Source organism: Saccoglossus kowalevskii, chromosome 3 (genome assembly GCF_978046115.1).
Source record: "Saccoglossus kowalevskii chromosome 3, keSacKowa6.1, whole genome shotgun sequence".
NCBI classification, from domain to species: Eukaryota; Metazoa; Hemichordata; class Enteropneusta; family Harrimaniidae; genus Saccoglossus; species Saccoglossus kowalevskii.
The window spans coordinates 36,410,709-36,434,862 of NC_140643.1; the positions used below are offsets into that span (position 1 = coordinate 36,410,709).

The 24,154-nt window shown below is 39.8% G+C and overlaps 1 protein-coding gene across 1 annotated transcript; it reads left to right on the forward strand.

Moving 5' to 3' along the window:
• Positions 1 to 30: 30 nt before the first annotated feature.
• On the forward strand, positions 31 to 22,854 carry LOC102804982 (ATR-interacting protein-like). The gene is made up of 12 exons (XM_006822433.3): positions 31 to 852; positions 979 to 1,149; positions 1,408 to 1,705; positions 3,854 to 3,973; positions 7,747 to 7,924; positions 8,178 to 8,694; positions 9,142 to 9,368; positions 10,003 to 10,145; positions 18,997 to 19,085; positions 19,448 to 19,626; positions 20,800 to 20,960; positions 22,375 to 22,854. The coding sequence occupies exons 1-12, from the start codon at positions 31 to 33 to the stop codon at positions 22,470 to 22,472; spliced, it is 3,003 nt and encodes a 1,000-aa protein (XP_006822496.2). The 3' UTR covers positions 22,473 to 22,854.
• The last annotated feature ends 1,300 nt before the right edge of the window (positions 22,855 to 24,154 follow it).

Here is a 24,154-nt window from a genome sequence, read left to right on the forward strand (position 1 = left end):
ATATTCAGTACCTCAGTTTGACAGACTGTCATGAATCCGCTGTTTTCTGGACCAATGGGAAAGTCTAAGCAGTCTTCGTTCTATAGCAACATAACTCATGACCCCAGTCAAAAACAATCTAGTAACGCCTTCAGTGAAAGGAGAGACGGTGCACCTGCACCGCACAAAAAGCCAAGAATATCTGACCAAGCAAATGAATTGGACCCTTTCGATGATTTTCCTGAGTTTACCACAGATGAACTGGAACAAGTCGAAGCTATAGAATTAATGGCATCTCAAAAAGTACAGAACAGTAAGACTCAAGAATTGAGTGTACATGTATCTGATAATAAAAGCAAGTTTGCTTTTAAACCAGTAAATACTACTATACAAGATGCTAGTTCATTAAATGTTGGGATGTCTAATCCGAAGCAGCATGCCCGACAAAGTAATCTGAATTTTGTCTCTCATGGAAAAATCCATCAACAGACTGCTTCTGCTACTGTGACTGCTTCCATTTCAAAACCCAACATTGACATAGATAGTACTGTTAAAAATAATGTTCAGTCCAATATTTCAAAGTACCCAGTAGTGCGTTCAAGTAGTTTCAATTGTACAGCAGCATCCATGCGAAGTAGCTCTGCAACTACCTCTGCAAAGCAACAAATGTCAGAGTCTAGAAATGCAGTTGGTCATCAAACTGGTCAGTTTTCTAAACTTGGTGGGACTGCAGCGAGTGCATTGACACCTGGCAGTGGATTTCTTGCTAAAGACTCACATTCCTTGCAAGTTACTCAGGAGGGAAAAGCATCACCATCATTGCTACAAGAGCTAAATGCATACAAGTCTGAGTGTGAGAAATACAAAAAACAGGTAAAACTTTTTGAAGAGTTAATGTTACTTTTCATCGTGTTACATTCATGTACATTGTATCTAAATAATGATCCTTTATTTTCACAGGACATATATTTTATGATTAATTTTTATCCATTTCCTTAGTTATCTAGTTTACAGGAAGAAAGATACAGGAAAGATGGGGAAATCAGATTACTAAGGGAAAATTTAACTACAAGCAATGATGAACTTCACAAAGCACAGATGGAGAAGATACACCAGAATGAAGAACTCAAAAAAGAACAGAAGAAAAAAGAAAAAGAGTTGGATCGACAGGTATGAGCCCATAAGATACTGTTCAGATTTTTACAATGTAATGATGTTCTTCTCAGCTAAAATCTTTGTACACATTGTTGGATTTTACCTCTGAGATATAATTTATATATTCATGTGTAAAAAAAATCATTACTGAATTTTTTTTTAAATAGCTGAATTCCTTCTTCATTCTACCCAACACCAACATTCGTGAATTCTTTGTAGCACTTTATGCAATGAAAAGCAATATTGATATTTTGAGTATTTCTCTATTGTCAGATTGAAAACATGAAAACACAACTGCAGTTTAAAGAAATGGAGATTGTTGAAATCCAAGATAAGTATAAAAGTTTGGAAAATAAACACAGAGCTTTGACTGAAAGTTCAAACAGTATCACACCGAAAAATACACCACAGATTTCTCAGGGTCCGTACCACCTCAGAACTGAACAGCTCAAAGAGGGCTCACCTGCCAAGAACAAAGGGGACCATTTTCCTACCAGGAAGTCATTTCATGCGCATACTCTTCCAGTAACACCACCACCAAAATCTCCTCGATTTAAACCAAGAACCTCAGGTAAGTAAACACAGTTGCTTGATACATCTCACTAATAGTGACATTTGGGTCAAAATATTTTGTTATATATGAATCAATGTTTATCTTCATTGTCATTCAATGTTATAAATAAACATTATATTATACATTGAACTATAACAAATCATTACGAATGAGTATCAAGTTTTGGGACGCATCCATTTTAATACAGAAATATTGAATTAATGCTGATTATACAGGTGGTACTTTTAATTGTTTACCTTGATGATATAGTGGCAAAACATTTTTAAAAAGTCAACTCAATATGACTATTTAGTGATAATATGTAACTTATTTGAACACATGTTAGCTGCTAAGTTACATGTTGTATGGTTCTGTGGCAGGGGTGTAAGCTTGTTGAATGATTAATATACAGTATTTTGTTGACAAATGTGTTACTGTTAAATAATAAATATGAACACTGAGTGGTAGAAACCAGGGAGAGAATTGAGATGCTATTCTCAAGTTCCAAACAAACAAACCTCCTCGACAAATCTTCAAAGCCTAATAAACACCCCCCATCCCCGGGAAATTTCCAAAATGACCGGTAAATGTTCCCTTGTTTCTAAAATGTGCTCTTACTGGTGAATATGCAAACTTTTCACTCTCCCTTGTAATTAGGAATATAAATGGACAACAAATGATGCATTTCTAGTAATATACTTTGAATCTCTTTCGGCCTACTTGTTTTCGAAGTGTTGCAATTGTTGTTTATTACTCAGTAGTAATTATAATAACGTACAAACAAAAGTACCATCCTAATATATAATAAACTTACTGTGTGGAATTTTTCGGGGACAAAAATAAACGTACCAGTTTGTTTATTTGGAACTTGAGAGTAGGATGTAGGAGCCATAATTAGGACAGAGTCTTGTATAAACAAGGAGGCATTATATGTATTCAATCTTAATGAAGGCAGCATACATACACAGAAGAGTATAGGGGTAAATTGAGTAAAAATGAGTAAAAATATTATTTTGCACAATGAAAGACATTGCAACCTTTTTCAGTTAAGCTAAATTCTATTGTTTTATTTATTGTGAAATTGTATAACATCTGATGTACATGTATTACCGGATTTTGCCGTAAATTCGCCCATCCGAAAAATCGCCCTGGGTGGTTTCATGGCTGGTGGGCCCTTATTTGGGGTTCAAATTTTTAAAAAATTATCATCAAATATTTTTAGGGGGGGGCTTATATTTTTATTGAAAAATCCACCGATTTTAAACGCCGGCAGTTGGACCACCCAAAACGAAAGAAACTATTCAAGAAGCTAATCTAAAATTTTATACATTTTTTTTCTTGCTGGATTAAAAATTAGACAGCGCAATTTTTAAATAAAAATGAACCCAACTGCATTGCTTAGTAGCAAATGATCGCGGTATCGCAATCCGGCCATGCTGCGTTTTACAATTGCTGATTATTACCTAGTAATGATTATAATAACGCAAAAAATAAATTCGTTGAATTTTTATGAAATGGAAATAAATAACAAATTATTTCATCGTAAGCGAATGATTCCGATCGCATTTTCAGCACTCGATGCTGTGGAAATGAATATCTGCCATGTTTTACCTGAGACGGTGTTCTTTGACCTGACAGGTCAAATCGATAATTAACCAATGAAAACGATGGATGATGCCAAGGTGATCAAAATACCATAGCTCATTTAAATATGTTAATGTTATTGAACGCAGTACGTGCAGAAGAGATTTGCCGATGTTGTTGTACGATCTTTTGGCTTGGATTTTGATGGGAAAGCGGCATGATTTGTTTTTAAATAAAAAAAATAGTTGTTTTCAAAAGATAAACTGAGCATTTGAAGAATAATTTAACATTGTTTACAGTGATAACAGCTCATTGTCGAAACGATAATACTCTTGAATAGGCGTCAATGACTACAGCGAAACTTTAGGCACCAGAAAAGATTAAAATAACACCTTAAAAAAACTGCCGAAAAATCGCCCTGGGCGGTTATTTGGTCCCATTTTATTTTTTTTAAAACCCGAACATTCGTTTAACGGTCCTGGGCGAATTTACGGCAGAATGCGGTATATGTCAAGTATCAACCACATTATTTTACAAACAGTCATCAATATATACTAAGAACTAGATTGTTTTTTGTAACAGCTGCTGCTTCTCCCAGCCATGTGTCCAGTCCCAGTAGAAGGGGCAGTGGTGACTTCCATGCTCAAAACAGACATACCAAACTGAAGCAGGGTAGAAAAATTAATGTGAATGCTTCTAGAGGTAAGGGAAAGAATTTCACATTTGGAGAAAAGTTTTTCACTGCTTGAATGACGTGAATGCGAGTATAAAAATTATTTACTGAAAAAAATATTGCTTTCTGTATTTTATTTTCATTGTGTACGATGGTCTCTTTTTGGATGATGTTGTGGTCCTGAAAAGACCGCTTTGTTTGGTTGGTTGTAATTTTAGAGTAGCGAATAATCAAAAGAGGCACTGTCCAGGAGACGTTTCAATGTTGGGATAGTGTGATCACTGGCAAAAAAACCAATGTTGCAACGATGTCGCAAATGAAAAAAATCACCCTTCTTGGCCTTCAGGTATTATTCGCCATTGCTTGAAAGGCGCATATGAATGACTTTTGCCATAACTTTTGCTGCATCTCGTTTCAAACTTGCCACCTTCTTTTGTTCTTTCCGTGTTACGATGGTTACAGCAAATCTATTGTGACGATTGTTGTTATCACGCTGTAGCTCGTATGGATAATCAATACGTAGCTGTTGGCAGTCCCCACAATGACGAAATCTAACAGCAAAAACGTAGCGTATAACAAACTGGGTGTATGTTTTGACTGGGTCGTTACTAAAATATTTTTCAACCAATCAGATCTACAGTTCTTTGTAATTCTGAGGCAAGATTTACAGACGTACAATTAGGTGTGAACCCAAGGTGTGAACACAGTCTTCAGATGAAAATAAAAAATACTTAAAAAATGTAATAGTTATTGAACGAAAAGGAGATTTGTGTGTGTTTGTTACGCTACAGTCATTTGTGTTGTCTACATGTAACAAATTTTGACGAGTCACGCAACTAAATTAAAACCCCAGTTGTTAGTCTGAGCAAGGAGGTACTTTCATGGTCTGAGCTAAAACAAAGTCAGTCTTGCAATTTGACCCCAGTTGTCACTCGCCGTTCTATGAGGTAAAAAAATGATCACCCAATCAAAGTCCCAGAATCACGCAATGTTTATCTACAATTTGATACAAATAAATCAATTTTTGGGGGACAAGCGACGCTTAGAATGTGTTTTTGTTATTCTCTCGCCATGCGTCAGAGCTTGGAGAACTGATTCACGATTGCGATGGTAAGTTGAAAGTTCAGCCAGTGAGCCAAAGCGGAAAAAGCTATTTTCCATTTTTGACGACAGAAAAAATGAACTGCCAAAGACCAACCTTGGTGAAAAAAAACTACAACCCACCAATCGATGAAAGTTCGACAAAGTCCAGCAAAGAAACGTCGGAAGTCAGAAAATCTGGTGGATTCTGTCGGTGGTACACCAGGAACCAGAAAGAGGCAATCGTGGCTTATGCAAAACAACACTGGCAGAGAGTCACTGCAAGGAAGTATGGTGTCCACCAAAAAAACGTGCACAGGGGGATGAAGGAAGACCAAAACAACCAACTTAGTGTCCAAAGAGTTTCAAAGTATGGCAATAAACCCGGTGCCGGTAAAAAGCTGTCTTATCCTGCTGAGATCGACGATGAATTAGTGCAGTTTATTTTAAAATTGCGTGACATTCAGGTCCCCGTTTCAACTCAACTAGTATGCCAAAAAGCAAAAGAACTTATTAAACCACACAATCCCCAATTCAAAGCATCGATTGGATGGGCAAAGAAGTTTTGTGGGCAAAATTTGTTTGTAATTCGGCGACGTACCTCCATAGCACAGCGCCTACCCAAGGATTCAGGAAAAAAGATCACAGCGTTTCATACAGTTCGATTTAAGTTTAATTGGTAACATGACGAAACACCTATGTACTTTGACATTCTTCCAACTACAACACTGAACGAGAAGGGCGAGAAAAGTGTCTCTGTGAGGTCGACAGGGGCAGAAAAGCGACACCTCACAGTTATTTTGGCCGTCACTGGTAGCGGTGAAGTGCTTCCATCGATGATGATATTTAAAGGTGTTCACCTAGTGGCGTGTTGGTGGATGTACAGAAGAAGGGCTGGTGTGACACCCAAATGATAAAGAAATGGCTGGAAAAAGTTTGGTTTAAATACACCTCGCCAATCCCTTTTGGTGTTTGATTCATTCAGAGGTCATCTGGATGACGCAGTCATCGGCATGATGAAATCAAGAAACGCGTACAGTGCTGTAATTCCTGGCGGTTGCACTTCCAAACTCTAAACCACTCAATGTTAGAATAAACAAACCATTTAAACAATATCTAAGGGATTAGTGGATGAAATACATTGAACGTCAAGTTAATAGTATTGATGCAGGTCAGCGACCTAAAACTGCTTCAAAACAAACATCGTCAACTGGGTCGTCAAACATGGGGAAACTTCAAGCAAATCCAGAAATGGTGAAGAAATCATTTCTCGTGACTGGAATTACAAATGCACTCGACAGCTCCGAGGACAGTCGCTACAGAAATGAAACATTGCAAGAAGATATCGAGTCGCCTGTTGCCATGAATTTACTAGTAGCAGATGATTCTGATTCTAGCAGTGACAAATCTGTTGACAGCGACTTCATACCAGGAAATCATTGAACGTTTTTTTAACTCTGATGATGATGACAGCGACGAAGAATTTCTCGGATTTTGAGCTGTGGAACTGTGTACGAAGGACATTGTTAAAATGATATTAAATATGAAAAATTAGTTGAATTAATTCAAATACATTGTTCACGTTTTGCTTTTTCTCCATTTTCCCTCTTCAATAGAGCATTTTATTTTCGTTATTATTTATTAAAAACAGTATTTTTATTTTTATATTTTCAATGTTTTTTGTCATTAATATTTAACGGTATTTAGATTATCTTTAAAGTTTGAGCTGAATATTTTGGGAAATATTTGCAAATTATCAACAAGACATTTATATTAAATTCAAATATTTTTTTGCCAGTTTTTTTTGTTAAAGTATTTAACTTTTTAATAACAGCATTTTTTTTATTTTCCTTTCAATGTTTTTTTTTTTTTTTTTTTTCATTAATATTCAACAGTATTTAGCATCAGCTTTGTCAAGATTATCTTGAAATTAATGAGACACTACATACTTACCTGCTACACCTTTTTGTATAAAATATTTTATTTTCATTTATTGCAATAAAATGTTATGTTTCTTCACAAATGTTCTCTATTATTGGCTCTTTCACATTACTGAAGTATTTGGTAATATCGTAGGCACCAATGTACAAGTAATAGTCACTCAAAATAAAGTGTTCTTGAATAAGCGTCAGTTGCTACAAATTGTACAAAATGGGACCCAATTTTGGTGTCAGGAATGAATGAAATGTTGCAAAACTGCCTAATTTAGAACATATATGGAACATGGTGTCTTCTTAAACATCAGTTTGAGGCCTAATCTTGCATTGCTTTAATTTTTGAGGAGAAGAAGTTGCAACATTTTGTAGCAGTGTACTTTTCATTGGGATTCTTATTACAGGGAGTGACTTAACTTCTTGGGAGTTACAGTGACTTTCATGTGGGTCTTAAGGAGTCACTGGCTTTCTCTGGGGTCCTAGGGAGTCACTGATTTTCACAAGGGTTCTAGGTAGTTACAGCGACTTTCACTGGGCTCCTAAGGAGTTGCAGACATTTTCAAGCGGTTCTAGTGAGTCGCATTGACTTTCACTTGAGTAAGAGGGAGAACAGTGACTTTTACTGAGCTCCTATTGAGTCTCAGTGACTTTTATTTTGGTTCTAGGAAGTCATAACATTTCATTCTCATAAACCCTTAAATCAAGTATCAACCTTTTCTATGAAATGACTCAACATTTTAGATTATATTTTCATTTAATTTCATTTACCGATATGTCCACTGTTCTAGCATCTTGCAGTTCTTCCCAACTTGTGAGTAAGTTATTGACATTAAGGAATGATACAACTTACAGCATTGAAACTGGAAATTCCCAAGGTTTGATTACCCTGTTACAGCTACCAGTAATTATGGACCATCATGCATCTGCTGAAATGGATGCTGAGATATCACCCTTGACAGCTGCCAGGTAAGTGCTGCATCATGAACTAAAACACAATCATCGTTTCATGAATGACACTTTTTATTGTTCAAATATTCATATCAATTTGCAATAGGTTGTGATTGTTTTTATTGCCCATATGTCCATCACAAGTCTTCTTTCAGATGTGCAGTCTGGAAATCAGGTAGTTATTTTACCATACCAAAAATCATCCAATCCAATTTCCTTTGACCATAGTTGACAATTAATTATTAGTGGTTTATATCATTATTTTTTGTAGAAGTCCTAAAAGCCAGTCACCAGGGAGATGGTCACCCATCAGATTAACCAGTGTTGAAAACCACAGCAAAGCATTACAAACAATGTCATTGCTTTTGAGTCGAAGGTCATCAGATACACCACCAAAACAGCTTGCGTCATGTAGTAATACCAGTGCCTTAGGACTTCTACCAGTTATACAAGATCATCTTATCAAGTACATTGACATACTACATAGTGTAGCTGAACCAACAGCAACCACAAACTCTGCATATTCCAGCGTGAACTCTACTGACAGTCTAAGACTCGCTGAATCTGAAAACTGGGCATTTATTCAGACAGAGAAAGCTACACTGAACTCACTTAGAATCTTACATGTAATGATATGCAATAGTTGTTGCATACGTACTTCCTTGCTGAAAGGTAGCTCTGATACGATTTGTGAGACACATAGTAGTGGACATACCCAAAGAACTGGTTCATGTAATGACACAAGTGTTATGGAGATTGATCCATCGGCACCTCTCATACCAGACACTGTAAGTTTAATGTTCCATAATGAACTTTTTAGCACTCGACACAGTTTCATGAAACTTCCTGGAATTGCTTATTCTTTGTGAATATTGCTTATTGCTATGCAAGGGTGTATGTGGAAACAAAAATTGTGATCACAGATAACATTTTTTAGATAAACATGCTGATCACAGAGTTAAATACATGGCACTCTATGAAGATAAATTAAAAACATGGCCGGTTATGAAATTATTAGATCTTTCACTGTATTTTATTTAAATTCAAGATAACATTGTGTCAGGCACTACATTTAAAAATTCAATAAATAAGGAAGTTACAATCAATTTTCTGAAAATCATTTGTTAAGTTTTAGCCTTGAAATTGGGTGCTCTCGAAAACCTGAAGTTTAGACCCTATTAAATTCCTTATGCGGTTGAAAATAGTTATGAAATTTAATGTTTTCCCTTTTACAGCAAGTAGCTACCCAGTCAAAGTCAGAATATCCTACTCACAAGGCAGAGGTACTCCCTACATGGTCAGATTGCCAGCTGAAACAGATACCGACTAATAGTATTTTAATTAAAGTTTTAAGAATAGCATCAATACATAATATGTATGGACAGAGTGGTACCATGATAGAAGCCACATTATCTGTACTATTATCACTAGCTGAAAACAGTCAATATATCCTACTAGATAGGTAAGTTACCATAAGTATGGACCGAGTTATAGTAAGTGTAAAAGTTTATTTTTGTGTGTGTGTATGTTATCCTTACTTTTTTCTGAATTGTCAAATTTAATAATTGCTCAACTCTGGTAGAAAGGCTTATACCAAAGAGATCAGCAAAGATAAATAAAGTCTATTATTATTATTAAAATCAATGTTTTACCAATTTTAATTTGACATATGAAAAAGTAAAAATTATCTTAATGCCCAGAGTATTGACAGAAGCAATGTAATAGTAACATCAAGTGTATGCAACGGCAAACGCAAAAACCGAGACAATTAGCTTTTTCACAATACAATTTGATTTAAAGAAATAATTGCATACATTATCTCATTGCCTGACCTTTGATCGATAACATGCAAACAAATTATGATAATTTTGAGAGCTTCTGGGAAAACAGTAATACACAGTGATAGAAGAAGTACAAAACTACATCATGTAGATCTAACATATGACAGATCATGCAACAAACATTGTACAGAACACCCTCCTATTTCTTTCGATATTTGCTGCAGTTGTGTGTCCATCATGTTCTTTCTAGTGGTTATAGTTGATGCTTTTTCTGAACATATATTTATTATCCTTGATTAACTCTTTGTTATACAGGTTACTACCACTTTTAACTGATGGAACGCTTCAAAACTGTTTGTCTTCTGATAGTAGTTATACTATTGTATTAACTGGACTCAAGTTGTTGAATGTCATCGTATCAAACAGAACAGTTGTATTCTCACTCTGCAATCAGTCTGGTAAGACATCAACATTAAATAAATAAACATACCTAAAAAACCTGTCTCAGATAACCTTAGAAACTCAAATAATTTAGGATGGAAGATTTCAGTAAATTTTTGTAGGTAAACTTCTGTTTTGCTGACTGAATGACAAATTAATTGTAACCTTCACTGAAGAGTTCAAATAGTTTGTCTTTTTTAAGTGTTTATATGTCTTCTGATATTTCATATACATTTCTCCGTTATACTTGGAATATATATATATATATAATATATGACAAGTGGGTTACAGAATTTGTTGGGGGTCATGCCTACTGACTGACAGGAAGTGACTTGTGGATACCCCCATGAAATGCTTTAGTCATTCTTTCTTTGTATGCAAACAAGAAAATTAGTCTACAATGTAACCACATGAAGAGGGGGGGGGGGGTGTCACAACATTGCTGACACACGATCTCAAAATCAGAAGAGAGATTTAGCAGTACCAAATGGCGAATGCCACTGTGGGTAGCCAACAGGTGTGGGCAGAGCCAAGCTTTGATCTGTTTGTCACACCACAAAACACCAAGAGAAAAATTCAGGGACAACCTTGTCATATCGTTGCTGATTTCATGCTGCTTTTAGCTCAATGGACCATAGAATGATGTGTGGATGGATAGATGTGGGTGACCTCTTGTCAAAAACATTTGAACCATGATTTTTTGCTGTGTAGCTGTCTTTATGAATCTAGATGGGAATTTGTTCACGAGAAGTTGATTCAACAAAAATTAAGCAATTAGCTACAAAAAACTGTAAAAATGCATAAATGACTTCCTGTAAAGTACTTTATTGTCACTTGGAATTTATTTATGTTTTTTTCACTTAAGCTAAGAATCAGTAAAGGTAAAATGCAGTGAAAATGTCTTTTTTCCTATATTTTGCATTCAACTCATCAAATTTCAGTGAAAATAAACTTATAAAAAATAATTCCAGCTAAAATGATTTTATAGTACATGTACATTGTATAACGGTACTGTGTTTCCCAGAGTGCTGATTTGTTGCTCCTCTGGGCTTCTTTGAAATAGCCACCCAGTACCCATGTCCAGTCTGGCTGCCATGGCTACAATGTAACAGTGACCTTGTGTGACAGGCTATAGTTCACTGAGTTTATGTAACAAAATACTACATGAAAATATATCACGATGAAGTGACTTTATCATGTATTATACTATTGGGTAACATGCGCTTATTAGTTCCTGTTCGGACGCAGTCCGCAAACAGGGACTTATGGATTGACCTCTGTGCGTCCACGTGTGTGTGCGTCTGGACCTTTATCTTAAACATGCCAGGACCAATTACATTCAAACTTCACACATTCATCATACATAATATTATACATATGCACATCTATTTGTTTCATGATCTGATTCAAGATGGCCAAATGGCAGCCATTTTTGTACTGAAAAAATCATCAAAATCAAGCATTTCTCGGCTGTTTACAGATGGTTTTTGTTCAAACTTGCTATATACATTAGACATTATGGGACATTATTAGTCTCTGTTCGGACGAAGTCCGAAAACGGGGACTTATAATAAATAATCTCAGAATCCCTTGGACCGATTCCAATTATTCTTTGCATGTGCCTGGTACTTTATGTGGGACATATGCACATATGCAGTGGTTAAGCAAATCAATTCAAAATGGCCGACTGGCAGCCATCTTGTTTTTTGAAAATGTTGTATTTTGGACATGCTTTGTCAGTTTTTATTCAAACTTGTTACATAGATTATACATGTTAGAATACATGTCCATGATTTATTTCGCAATAGGATCAAAGATGGTCGACTGGCAGGCATCTTGTTTTGTTTTTTATATGCGGTATCTTGGACATGCTTTGTCAGTTTTAATTCAAATTTGGCACATACTTTATACATGTTAGGATGCATGTTTATGACAATTTGTTTCAAAATCTGATCAAGGATGGCCGATTGACAGCCATCTGACTTTTTGGCCTTACTACTATATTTCCACAATTTATGTACCATTTTCATTCGTATTTGTCACATACATCATACGTATCAGTTTGTTTCATAATCAGATCAAAGATGGCCGAATAACGGCTGTTTTTATTTTTGGCCATATTACTACTACATGGAACATCTGTTGTACAGGCCACTTGGAACTTAAGTTTCAAGGACATGCTTGCGACAACCCCTTCGCTTTAATATGACAAGCACAAAGAGAACTTTCAAAAATTTAACAGGGACTGTGTCATTTTCAATAATTTCCAGATAAGATTCAGAAGGGGACTATGCCATGCATAGCCTTGTTTATCCAACATCATAGCTTCAATTCACTACGTTCAATTACCCACCATAGACTCCGGTCAGTCAAAATTATTTTGAACTGTAGGCATTAATCAGCGATTCTGCCGGTGACGGAGAGATAGAATCTAGGTCATTCTTTTACTCCTTACGTCACGAACCCACATGACCGAGGCCACATGGCAGCGCCATAGGTAGCCGTCAATCTCTCTTCATTTTTTTCTGCCTCGTCGGGGAATGATTCTGAGCGGCTCTGCCTGGCTCTGTTGCTTTTTCCCGTCCGGGTTTCTAGCGTGGGTCGTCGCCACAGCCGCAGCATCCGACATTCTAGCTGGTAGGATAAGTTTTTCTTGTCTTTTTACCCTTGTGTCGTTTTCCCCTTTGTGTGTTATGCTTTTCCACAAAAAAGAAATTAAAACCCGTCGCCACTACGCACATTTTACAACTGTAATTCGTTTCCCTCATGCATGTCGTCTTTTATTTACAATGTATTTAGCAATATATAGATGTAATGACAGCACCAGGGCTCGCTGTCGTTCTCTTTCCGATCTCCTCGTGTTTCGAGTCGACCGTGCAGTGGTTATATTCAGAATTTACCAGCATAGAACCCGCATTCGAGATACTTTGTCATAGCTGCGTGCGAGGTTCAGGGTTTTTTGCGTGAAGGTGTGTGTTTTTTCACTGGAGTTCTGAGGCCTGAGATTTTCTTTCAGAGCCATCAAAATCACAGCAAGGTCACGCGTCCAGCAAACAAATCGGTTAAAGTGAGTTGCATGTTTTGCATGAGTGGAAAGTCCTCACGCTCGGCTACCGATACTTCGTGTAAGAGGCCCGACGGTGGAGGGCATCCTCACAGTCTGTTTTTTCAGACAGTGGTTTACCCGATTTTACTGGCTGCAGCGAGGCTGTGCCCCTGCAGGCTTTCCTCCTATGGGGCCCATTGCGGGTCTCTTTGTGGACCCTTCCTCGCACAGCGCCGGGTTTGCCTCCGAGTTGAGGGCTTTGGTCGAAGGACTGTCGGGGCAATTGCGTCCCTGGTAGGCCAGGTAGATCAGATGCAGTCGGAGCGAGCTGTCTCCACTGTGTCTCCTCGGTGGGCAAGCAGGAAAAGACACAAAAGCATGTTTGCATTCAAACACGTCTCTTCCGGGGAACCCCAGTTCCCAGCCGCGAGGCCGAGGCTCAGGCTAATTGCACTGGGCCTCCTCTGGAGCCTCCGGCACTGAATGCCAACAGGGTGCTGGCAGCCAAGCCTCCAATCTCGGGGCAGGGCTTTCAGGGCAGGGCACATGTTGACCACCCCTACTTTCAGCCAGCTAGGGTTCATCACACGGTAACGGTACAACGGTAACGAATTTATCCTTGTGTCCGGTCTCCGCTGTGGGTTTTGACTCCTTTCTTACTGACCCACGGGCATCCCCAGAGGGAACCGACCCTGTCATGAGACGCACACGAACACGCTCCCTCTCATATATTTAAAGTGAAAGAGGACGCAGTTCGCTCACGTCGGATACAGCCGGTACTCCGGGCGGTCCCTCAGAGTCTTCCATCTTTATGACTCGGTGAGCCACGCTTTTGGGGTGAGGCGGAGTATCATCGATCCCAGTGATATGATGTATATACCCCCACCCTTGATCCTAAAGCGACCACCTAAGACTGCTTCAACGCTTATGGGATCACAGGCATCGGGATCCAAAGCAACCCTGTCGGCACGTCTCTCCCTGTCCGTATGAGTGCGGAGTGGGTCGCAGAGCACGCAAACGGTGTTGATGGGCGGCGTTGGTCAGCCGCGGAGGATGTAATGCTTAAGGCCCCCGGGTGGGGATAACATTAGGCAACACTTCCCACTTTACCAAACACTACCCAGTTGGTGTGGTTTCGGGATCAGACCCCATAGCGTGGGATGAGACCAAAACCCACTAACCTGATTCCAAGGCTCCTTCCCCAGACCCCGGTACCACGAATTTGGCAAACCGGGCAAAGGGGGATAGCCGCGTTCTATGGGTGTCTTTGCCAATTGAAGACGATCCATCCAGCCCTGAGGGCAGAGTTGCTTGAGCGCATTATTGTGCGTGCCCAGGACTCTGGAAACCTTGAAGGCAGAACGCACCAGCCTCCTAGACCAGGCGTCATTTTTACTGGTGGGCCACCGCACATCTACATGCGACACCCCCAAGTGTCACCTGGCTCTCTTGGCCGGGGCCACTACTGTGCTACGAGACGCGGCTTTAGACGCACGTGTTTTCGCCGACAAGCTGAGCCGGGGTACGTCCCCTCCTCAGTGACGCAGACTGGACATCCTCCACCCTCTTTATTCAGGGAATGGTGGGTACAGTCTCGGAGCTTCGGAGTGCAATGAACCAGAGGGTTCAGATAGAGTCCGCTAGCCAGTTGGCCCTGCCATGGGCAAGCAGAGGGCACCCCAGGCACAGAAAACACCGTAGGGCATTGTCCGCTAGCCAGAGAAAGCCAGGAGGCAAGCGCTCATACCCTTCCATGGGAGGGAAGAGTAGTGGCACGCCCCCAGGGAGGAAAGAGCCAGGTGGTGGCTCCTCACCCTCTCTGGGCGGACGTCTACCCGGCAGCAGGGGAAACATGTTTGACACTCACCTCTGCAGGGGGGGGGGGTTCTGTGAGTGGCCAGGTCACAACTTAGTGACTACTTCAGGCCTTGGGGAACTCACCTCATGGGGGAAGGGAGCACCCCCCCCTCGCAACTGCCGAACACATGGCCACATATCCCTGTCGTACACAGATTGCGCCGGTGTAGTCCGGTTTGGAGACAGCGGGTGACCGATCCCTGGACCTTTTCAGGTGGTGACATCCTGTTACGGGATACCGCTGAAATCTCCATTTCCCCCTGTCAGTGTCTACCCTGTTGGGCACTGCCAGGGGACTCAATCAGACAGGAAGTAGCAGTTTGCTGGGAAAAGGTGCCATACACAGGGTACATCAGCCGGAACTAAGTCCAGGTTTTACCCAAATGTGTTTGTAGTACCAAATCTACAAGTGGCGGGCATCCAGTTCTGGACCTAGGCAGACTGAATCAGTACGTGCTCCTAGATCGGTTCCACATGGAGACACCATTCAGGGTTCTCCTCTCCATCCACCGTTTCGACTGGCTAGCCCCACTAGACTTAAGCGGGGCCTACCGGCACATACCGATGCACTTAGCGAGTTGCCATCTCCTTCGAATTGCCCAGCTGGGCCAAGTATTCGAATTTTGGGTGCCCCCCTATTCGGGTTAGGCACAGCGCCCTACGTGTTCACCCAAGTGATGAAACAGGTAGTGCTGCTGCTTCACCAGATGTCGGTACACCTCAATCCGTACCCAGACTACTGGTTACTAACAACCCGGGCAAGGGGTTAATAGCCAAACACGTGAGGCTAACACAGGATTTACTTCACCAGTTGGGCTCGTTAGTAAATCGACAAGTCCCACCTTGACCCAACACGCAGTTGGTGTCCCTGGGCATGGGGTTTTGACACAGAGGTAAGCTTGGCTTATCGAGCGTGTTGCTTAGCGCTAAGCAGCCTAGCCAATTGCCTGGTCAGCGTTCCCTCAGTGTCCCTCCGAGAACTAATGCAGATCATCGGTATGATGACCTCAGTTCAAGGGTCGTTCCCCAGGCCGCCGCGTATAACGCTTGTTATAACGCTGAGCTCTCCTATGGGAACTAGATAGGCGGGTTTCGTTCTTGGACCAAGTGAAGGAAGCCCTGCCCTGGTGGTTGTCACTGGCCAACCTCTGACAGGGGTGCCCCTTGGACCCGCTTCCGCAGGTATGACTCTGGTAACAGATGCTTCCCCCAGGGTTGGGGAGCGCATCTATTGGACCAACAAGCCCAAGGATATGACCCCCGCATTAGTTTCGGGACAACCATATCAACCGGCTCAAACTGAGAACAGTGTACTTAGTACTACCACGCTTTCTACCCATAGTTCGAGACCGCAGAGTTCAGCTCCGCACAGGCAACGCAGCAATGGTCTCCTTCAAGAAGGAGGGGGGGGACGCCTTCCCCATCGTTGTCAGTCTTAGTGAAGCAAATCCAATGTGGAATACAATGTGGAGCTAACTGCACACCACCTTCCAGGGGTAAGGAACAGTCTGGCCGATACCCCAGTGGGTAGCCTCCAGGCTGTTTCGGCTGTGGGACGGTCCAAGGTTGGACCAGTTTGCCGCACCCTGAAACGCCAAGCTCTCGACGTACATAACACTCCAGGAGCCTGGGCCAGGGTCACTTTGCTAACCTCGTGGACCCACTTAGTGTGTACGCCTTTCCTCCCTTCCCATTCACCAGGCACAGGGGAAAATTTCGACAGGTGCACACCCGCATATTATCATCGGTTGCACTTCTGTTGGATATGCTAGTCGAAACACCAGCAGTGCTTCCGGACTTATCGGACCTGCCGTCCCAACCAGACGGCACACTACCAACGAGCTCAGCAGGTATCACTTACACGCATAGAGGCTCTCAGTAGACCCGCACATACGAAAGCCTTATCTGAGCGGGCTGCCAATGTCCTGGCCAGGGCAAACAGGGATTCCACCAATGTGGCCTACATTTCTAGCCTGCGAGCATACACTGATTGGTGTAGCGGAAGGGAGATTGATCCATACCCATCCCTCTATTGGCCAAGTAGCAGGCTCCTTTGCCCACCTGTTTGACGAAGTGGGTTTGTTCTACACAGCGATCGTTGGCTACAGGTCGGTCTTGCCCCCACCACTCTATGTACGGGAACAAAACTAGCCGATTGTCCTATTATTAGGAGACTATTTACTGCTTTCTGGACGCCAAGACCCCATACAAGGGAGCCGCCCAACTGGGACTCGTCGGCTGTGTTGTCTGCTCTAAGCAGACCGCCCTTTGAGCCTCTCCAATCAGCACCACTCAAATTTTTGACGTGGAAAATAGTCTTCCTACTGGCCCTTGTCTCAGGTAGGCGTCGGCCAGAGCTGGGGGGGGGCATTGTCCTTCTCGGATGATGGACCGCCGTTATGGACAATCAAGTTGTACTAAAGACACGAATCGGGTTTCTCGCCTAGAACCAAATCCCAGGACATGATCCTCACCCGATCGTCATCCCCCGGCTGTCAAATTTTGTCTGCCCGAAGGGTCAGGAGGAATTGCTTCTCTACCCGGTTCGAGCACGGAGTTGCCACCAAACCGTACTAAGGATTTGGAATGGGGTGCCAGGCACACATCTTTGTGTTATGGCCCAGGCAGGCAGGATAGGCCGGCCTCCCCAACTTCCATAACTAGGTGGTTTACTGCGACTGTATTAGAGGTCTAATACTTTATATTCCTCGACACAGAGCTCGCAGAGACACCAAGTACAAGCGCATGAGGTCTGTGCGATGGCTAACTCGCTAGTGCTAGCGTCAGGTCCCCCCTCGAGCACACATGAAGGGCAGGCTTCTGGAGAATGCAGAACGTCTTTATCAATTACCATCTAAGAGACACTGAATCCATTGAAAAGGATCTCTCTAGGTTGGGTCCCATCGTAGCGGGTCAGTCTTGGTTTGCTGACCCAGCCCGAACGACCGCTTGGGTCCCTGCGCATAGGCAATAAGTCAGTCCGGCATTTTATCCGGACAGATTTCTCTACCATCAGCACTCCCCTGGGAGCTCCCAGGTCCCGCTTTGTGGCCTATGCCCTCATGCAGAACTGTTTCGGTCTTTACTTCGAAAGTTTACTCCCCCCCAGAATTTGGTTGGGGGTCTAGCTTTCTCGGGTACACCAAACCCTGTCACCGTAGCAGCATTTTGGCTCCTTGCTGCGGGGACAGCACAGGCAAGGTAAGACACCACCCTTTTTTGGGTCTTAACTAGGGTGTTGAGTTTGTTTTCATCCCGGACTGAGAAAAGACTTTCATCATTTTTTCTGTTTGCTCGGAAAAACCCGCCACCATGTGGCCTCGGTCACGTGGGTTCGTGACGTAAGGGGTAAAAGAATCTTGAGGTTATGGGGCTTCCCCTGACCTAGATTCTATCTCTCCGTCACCGGCAGAATCGCTGATTAATGCCTACAGTTCAAAATAGTCATTTTGACTGACCGGAGTCTATGGTGGGTATGAACTATGTGAATAGTCGGGTTCGGAGAACCCTCGCCTAATTCTGGCTACCCCATACCTAGAGTTGTTGTTGACATTCTCACTCATGAGGGGGACATGTCTACAACACAAGAGCTGTTCAATTTTCACTCATACAAGGTTTCCTCAAGCTTAGGTTGGCACATGGGTTTTCTTGGTTCCCACAGTGACTATGCCCAAAAATTTCCAACCTAGCTCACTCCAATTGTATCAGAGCCACTGGCTACTCATTCATAATTGGTGTGTAAAACAGCACTTTCTTTCTATCACTTTATCACAGTTAGTAGATGTTTTGAGCTTTTGTCCACTTTTCTTGAGTCTCGTACCAGAGAATCTAATTTAACACAGCATCTACAGAAAACCTCTATAGATACCCAAATTAGGTGGGAGAAAACAGTACCAGCTGGCGATGTTGAAGTTGAATAGTACAGGGTTTGACAACATTATGATTCTGACATTTTTCGTTTTTAGATTCCTGTACTCTGTTACGGTTATATCAGCTGTGTGTTAATGGAGTTGATGGTGCCACAGAAGAACAGTGGATAGCAGTAGAGAAAAAGGTAAGTAAAGGACCACAGGAATATATCTTGTTCAACAAGAGACTTTTGTGACATATACAACATATTTATAATTTATTGTTTGTTCTCATGAAATTTGAATGCACACTGCACGTACATGTGAAATGTAATTATCAGTCTCAGCTGGAAGAGAGAGGGATTTATTTCAAGGGAGTATTCATTAATGTTGATACTTATTTCTGTAAATTGCACTAAATGAAGTTGTAAAGGTACATAAGAATGCATGGGTTTCTATTACTGCAAATCCAAGTACATAATTGTTTGTTTGTAATATGAAAAGGCACTAGATGGCTGTGTTTCTAATAATGACACTGATTATACACATGGCTTTGCTATAATTACAGATACTGCAGTTTTTCTGTACAGTGTTTTCATGTCACCATGGAGCTGTATCACTATTGGTGGAGAGTGACTGTGACTGTAGTATTGAGCTTGTCAAATCTATCATATGTATGATGTATAAAGAGTATGCAGCGTACAGTCGTAGAACTCACAAATCTGATAAAGAAACAAACAATGATAGGTAGGTCTGTCTTTATGTATGAAATGTATATTACAAAGCTGGATGTAACCCTGTTGAAAACAAACAAATCACTGCCATTGTTTCCTTTATGGAATATTAATAAATGGTTAGTGAAGTGATTTATTTTAAGACAAACTGCAGTATGCTTTGTAAGTTTTGAGGGAATATACATTCTTTGTTGTTTTGTGACGGGTGTCTGAAAAATACTACCGGATTCTGCCGTAAATTCGCCCTAGGCCGTTAAACGGCAGTTTGGGTTTTTAAAAAACAAAATGGGACCAAGAAATCGCCAAGGGCAGTTTTTTTTTCTGATGCCTAAATGTTTCATCGTAGTCATTGGGCCCATTCAAGAGTAGGATGTTTATAGCGACTAGCGTGAATGGGTAATCAAAATCCAAGCCAAAAGATTGTACAGCAACATCAGAAAATCTCTTTCGTGCTGCATTCAATAACTTTAACATATTTAAATAAGCTATAGTAATTTGAACACGTAGGCATCATCCGTTGTTTTCATTGGTTAATTAGCGATTTGACCCATCAGGTCAAAGAACACCGCCCCAGGTCAAAATATGGCGGATATTCATTTATACAGCATTGAGTATTTAAATGTGATCGGAATCGCTTACGATGGAATAAGTAGAAATTTATTAGCATTCAATAACAATTCAACAAATTTATTTTTTATTATTATAGTTATTATAATCATTACTAGGTAATAACCAACAATTGTGAAACGCAGCATGCAGGTATTGCGCTACAGCGATCATTTGCTACTCAGCAATGCAGTTGTGTTTGTTTGGAGAAAGATGCGCCGGGTGACATTGTAATTACATTTTAGGTGGTCTACTTTTTAATCTAGCAAAAAAAATGTATAACATTTTAGATTAGCTTCTGCAACAATTTCTTTTGTTTTGGGTGGTCCAACTGCTGGCGTAGGTGGATTTTTCAATTAAAACGTACCGGTAAGTCCCAAAAAATATATATGATGATCATTTTTTGAAATTTTGTACCCCAAATATGGGCCCACCAGTCGTGAAATTGCTCAGGGTGGTTTTTTCGGAAGGATCCGATAATACATGTATTTGTTTTCAAATCATCTATAATTAATACAGTAATTCCCATTGTTGAACAACTTTCTCTCACTCAATAGCAAGTGTATCTAATTCTTTTCAGCATTGATGTCCTACGAGAGGGTATATTATTATTACACTATTTATGTATATATGATAGACTATTTATCTCACACCGTCTTGATGTAGAACATTTATATGTCAAAGTTATATCATCATTGAGTGCCTTGTACAAAGAACTTCCTGATATCTCTGAACATGAAGGTAAACTAATATAGCCTCTCACTGTGTGTATTACATCATGTGTCTGTTGATTCAGGTTGTACCATGTGAGATCCAATTGATTAATAGTATGAGGTTATTACATGAAGGTAGTATGAGTTTATCGATGGACTGGTTGTTGAGGTTGACTTGAGTGCATATTTCGCAGTATTCTCATGAATGTTTCTGCTTGTAGTCATAATCACGTGAGATTTTACAGCCCAAAGTGATATCAGTACATACTGTCTTGTTGATGCACCAAAGTAAACAAAGAAAATTGTATAAACAAGACATTTAATGTATTATGTACATTTTTCTAATAAGACTCATTCAAACAAAAACATCAGTACTACTTTTGTATACATTGTTATGGACTGCTAAATTGTAATGCTTTTATTTTATAATAACACGAGAATATTAACAATACCAGAATTTACAGCCGTGTGCATCGTACAGCAAAAATATTGACACAACGCATTGTGAACAATACTATAGCATACATGTACAATGCATGAGGACCTCAATTCTGATATTTTGTGTATAACCTTATTATTATCTGCCTTTTGTGGACGCGGCTTTGACTTCACTGTCCCCACACTGCTGTTTCAAATAATATTGTAATATGTATATCTTTGTGATCATTTCTTTTTCACCATTGTAACAGTGTTGTAGAAATCAATGGCCATGCAAATCATTTCACAGGTTTAATTCCCCCTAATCTGGCACATGGTGAGCGAAAGTGTCCACCCCTAAAAACATGATTTTGTGAGCTTATACAGTACTATATTATTTCGGCACAAAGAATAAGACAAAGTATAGGCCTAATTGGCTTCTCTGTTAACTCACAAGCAAATTATGAGTGTCATATGCTACGCTGCCAAACTTGAGCCAAGTTTGCTTAAAAGTGCCAAAAGTACTGTATATCAGATGAGTATTTTAATCATAAATAATGTCTATAATAAGATCTATGTCCTTTAGCTTATATGGTTTTTGATATTCAGTATGGCTCAGAACCTGCCGTGTCGTAAATTTTAATCATTTCTATTTGTCAAAGATAAAGGTTGGCATTTCTTAAAAAAGTAGTCATGGCCTTACTTATGATTTGATAGAGTGCACGCATATAGTGTTTTCAATTGTACAAATTTTGAATATGTAACTGACAATGCCTGTTGGCAAACTAGCGATATTTTAACTGACCTGTATTTTCCAGCATCTTTAAAAGATAAAGTATAGTCATATATATATTAATTAAATAGATGCCCCACTATTATTTGGTTTGTGTTTTCATTGATCAAGTGGAAAAGTCAAAGGTCAAACAATGAAGTACAATAACAGCGCCATAGGTACAGAGCTACATGTAGATGTATAATAATTTTGTATATTACACTAATGTTGTCTTCTTTTACTCGTATTGCAGCCACTATTATTCAAGAATTGTGGGATTTTGATCAACCAGATGAGATATGGTCTCAGGAAGGGGAAGATGAAGAGGAGTTACAAATGGAAGTGGAATAACAATCCCTTTTTCTCCATTTCATTCCAACTAGTTGGGTATTCCACCCTCATTTTCACCAGCTAATAACTATCAACAAGTGGAAACAATACAGCCAAACTTGTTTTATGTCAGATTGTGTGTTATCTGTCTTACATTCACAGCCACCCATTTACTTTAACTATACAGAACTTACATGTAACACTCTTATCATGATTACCAGTAAATACTATGCATATGTTTGTACTCGCTTATTCTGGGTAAACATGCCTATTTTCAAATAAATAATTGTTTATTCTGTCCATTACTTCATGTTTGTATTGCCTTACTAGTTTATTGGGAATCAATGACGGTCTGAAAGCAATGAACATACCGGTAATAATATACTTAAAAAGGTTTTTAGTATTCTGAATCGTGTCATTTTTAACTTGTCTGTATGTCTTTAGAAACACCATGAGAATGTGTGGATTTACAGATACATTGTATAAACAGTTGAGTTAATTGCAAATGCAATTTACAGCACTCTGACAATTCACAAATGTGTTTCGGAATACGAACGAAAAAAAGATAAAATTGAAACATTCAGTAATTGTTGGTATTGTTAGTAGTGCACAGCACTGAATGTATGTTGAGTTTAATAATAAATACAAAAGTTTTTTTTTTTTGTTGTGCTTAACACTTGAGATGACCTTTCTAATACTCATTTTTCCCCACAAATCAAATCAGTCATTCGCCATTCTGCTTGATGTTGTGGGTTTGAACCCCCTTCTTTGGCCAACTATTTTTGCTAATTGAGGAAGAAATATATCTTCTTGTCAACACAGACATTGCACCTTGACTAAAGCTGCCCAATCTTTAATAGCCAAAGGTTTGATCACAAAAGATGCCACAATTATTTAGCAAAAAATTAAACTCTGCATATGAATATAACTGTGGTTGGTTTATAATTAGCAAAAAGACAGACATGGATTTCCAAAAATAAACTAACACCCAGAACAATCGGCCACATTACTAAAAGTAGTATCTGTTCTACTAATATCTCAAGGACTGCACTACAGATTTTAATGAAACTTGAAATGACTAATATTCGATGGGTTTAAATTTCACTGATTTAGCATTTCAGGAATATTCAGTGGGATTTAAATTCAGGGTTTTATCATTTAGATAATGTGTTCTATGCTAAATTTTACATATTCACTGGGTTTTAATTTAGCACATTTTCTAGTCCAGTGAATAATTAACCCTTTTACAGTAGATGAAATCGATGTATACTAATTACTAATATTAACAAATGTTTTCAATACCAAAAGTATGCCAAATGTTCTATAGGAATTGATTCTGGTCCTATATGATAAGCAGTGACATTCACATTGAAAGAAATTTGTTTTTAATATGTGTACCAAATGTTTTTAACTGCCATGCGCGAAGCACACAATGGGAGTCTTTGCAGTTAGTGTGTCTGCCTGTCTGTCTGTCTGTCCATCCATTCCTCCGATATCTTAAGAACCATATTCTGGTTTTAAATGAAACTTTGTGCATAGATGCTCTTGGCTAATGCACAGATTTGATTAGGTTTTGGTAAAATTCCATGCGTAATAATTACCTTATTTTCACGATAATTAGATAATTTTTAGCTGTTCCATGACTTCCACTGATATCTAAAGAACCACTCATTTGATTTTGATGAAACTTGGCACATAGATGC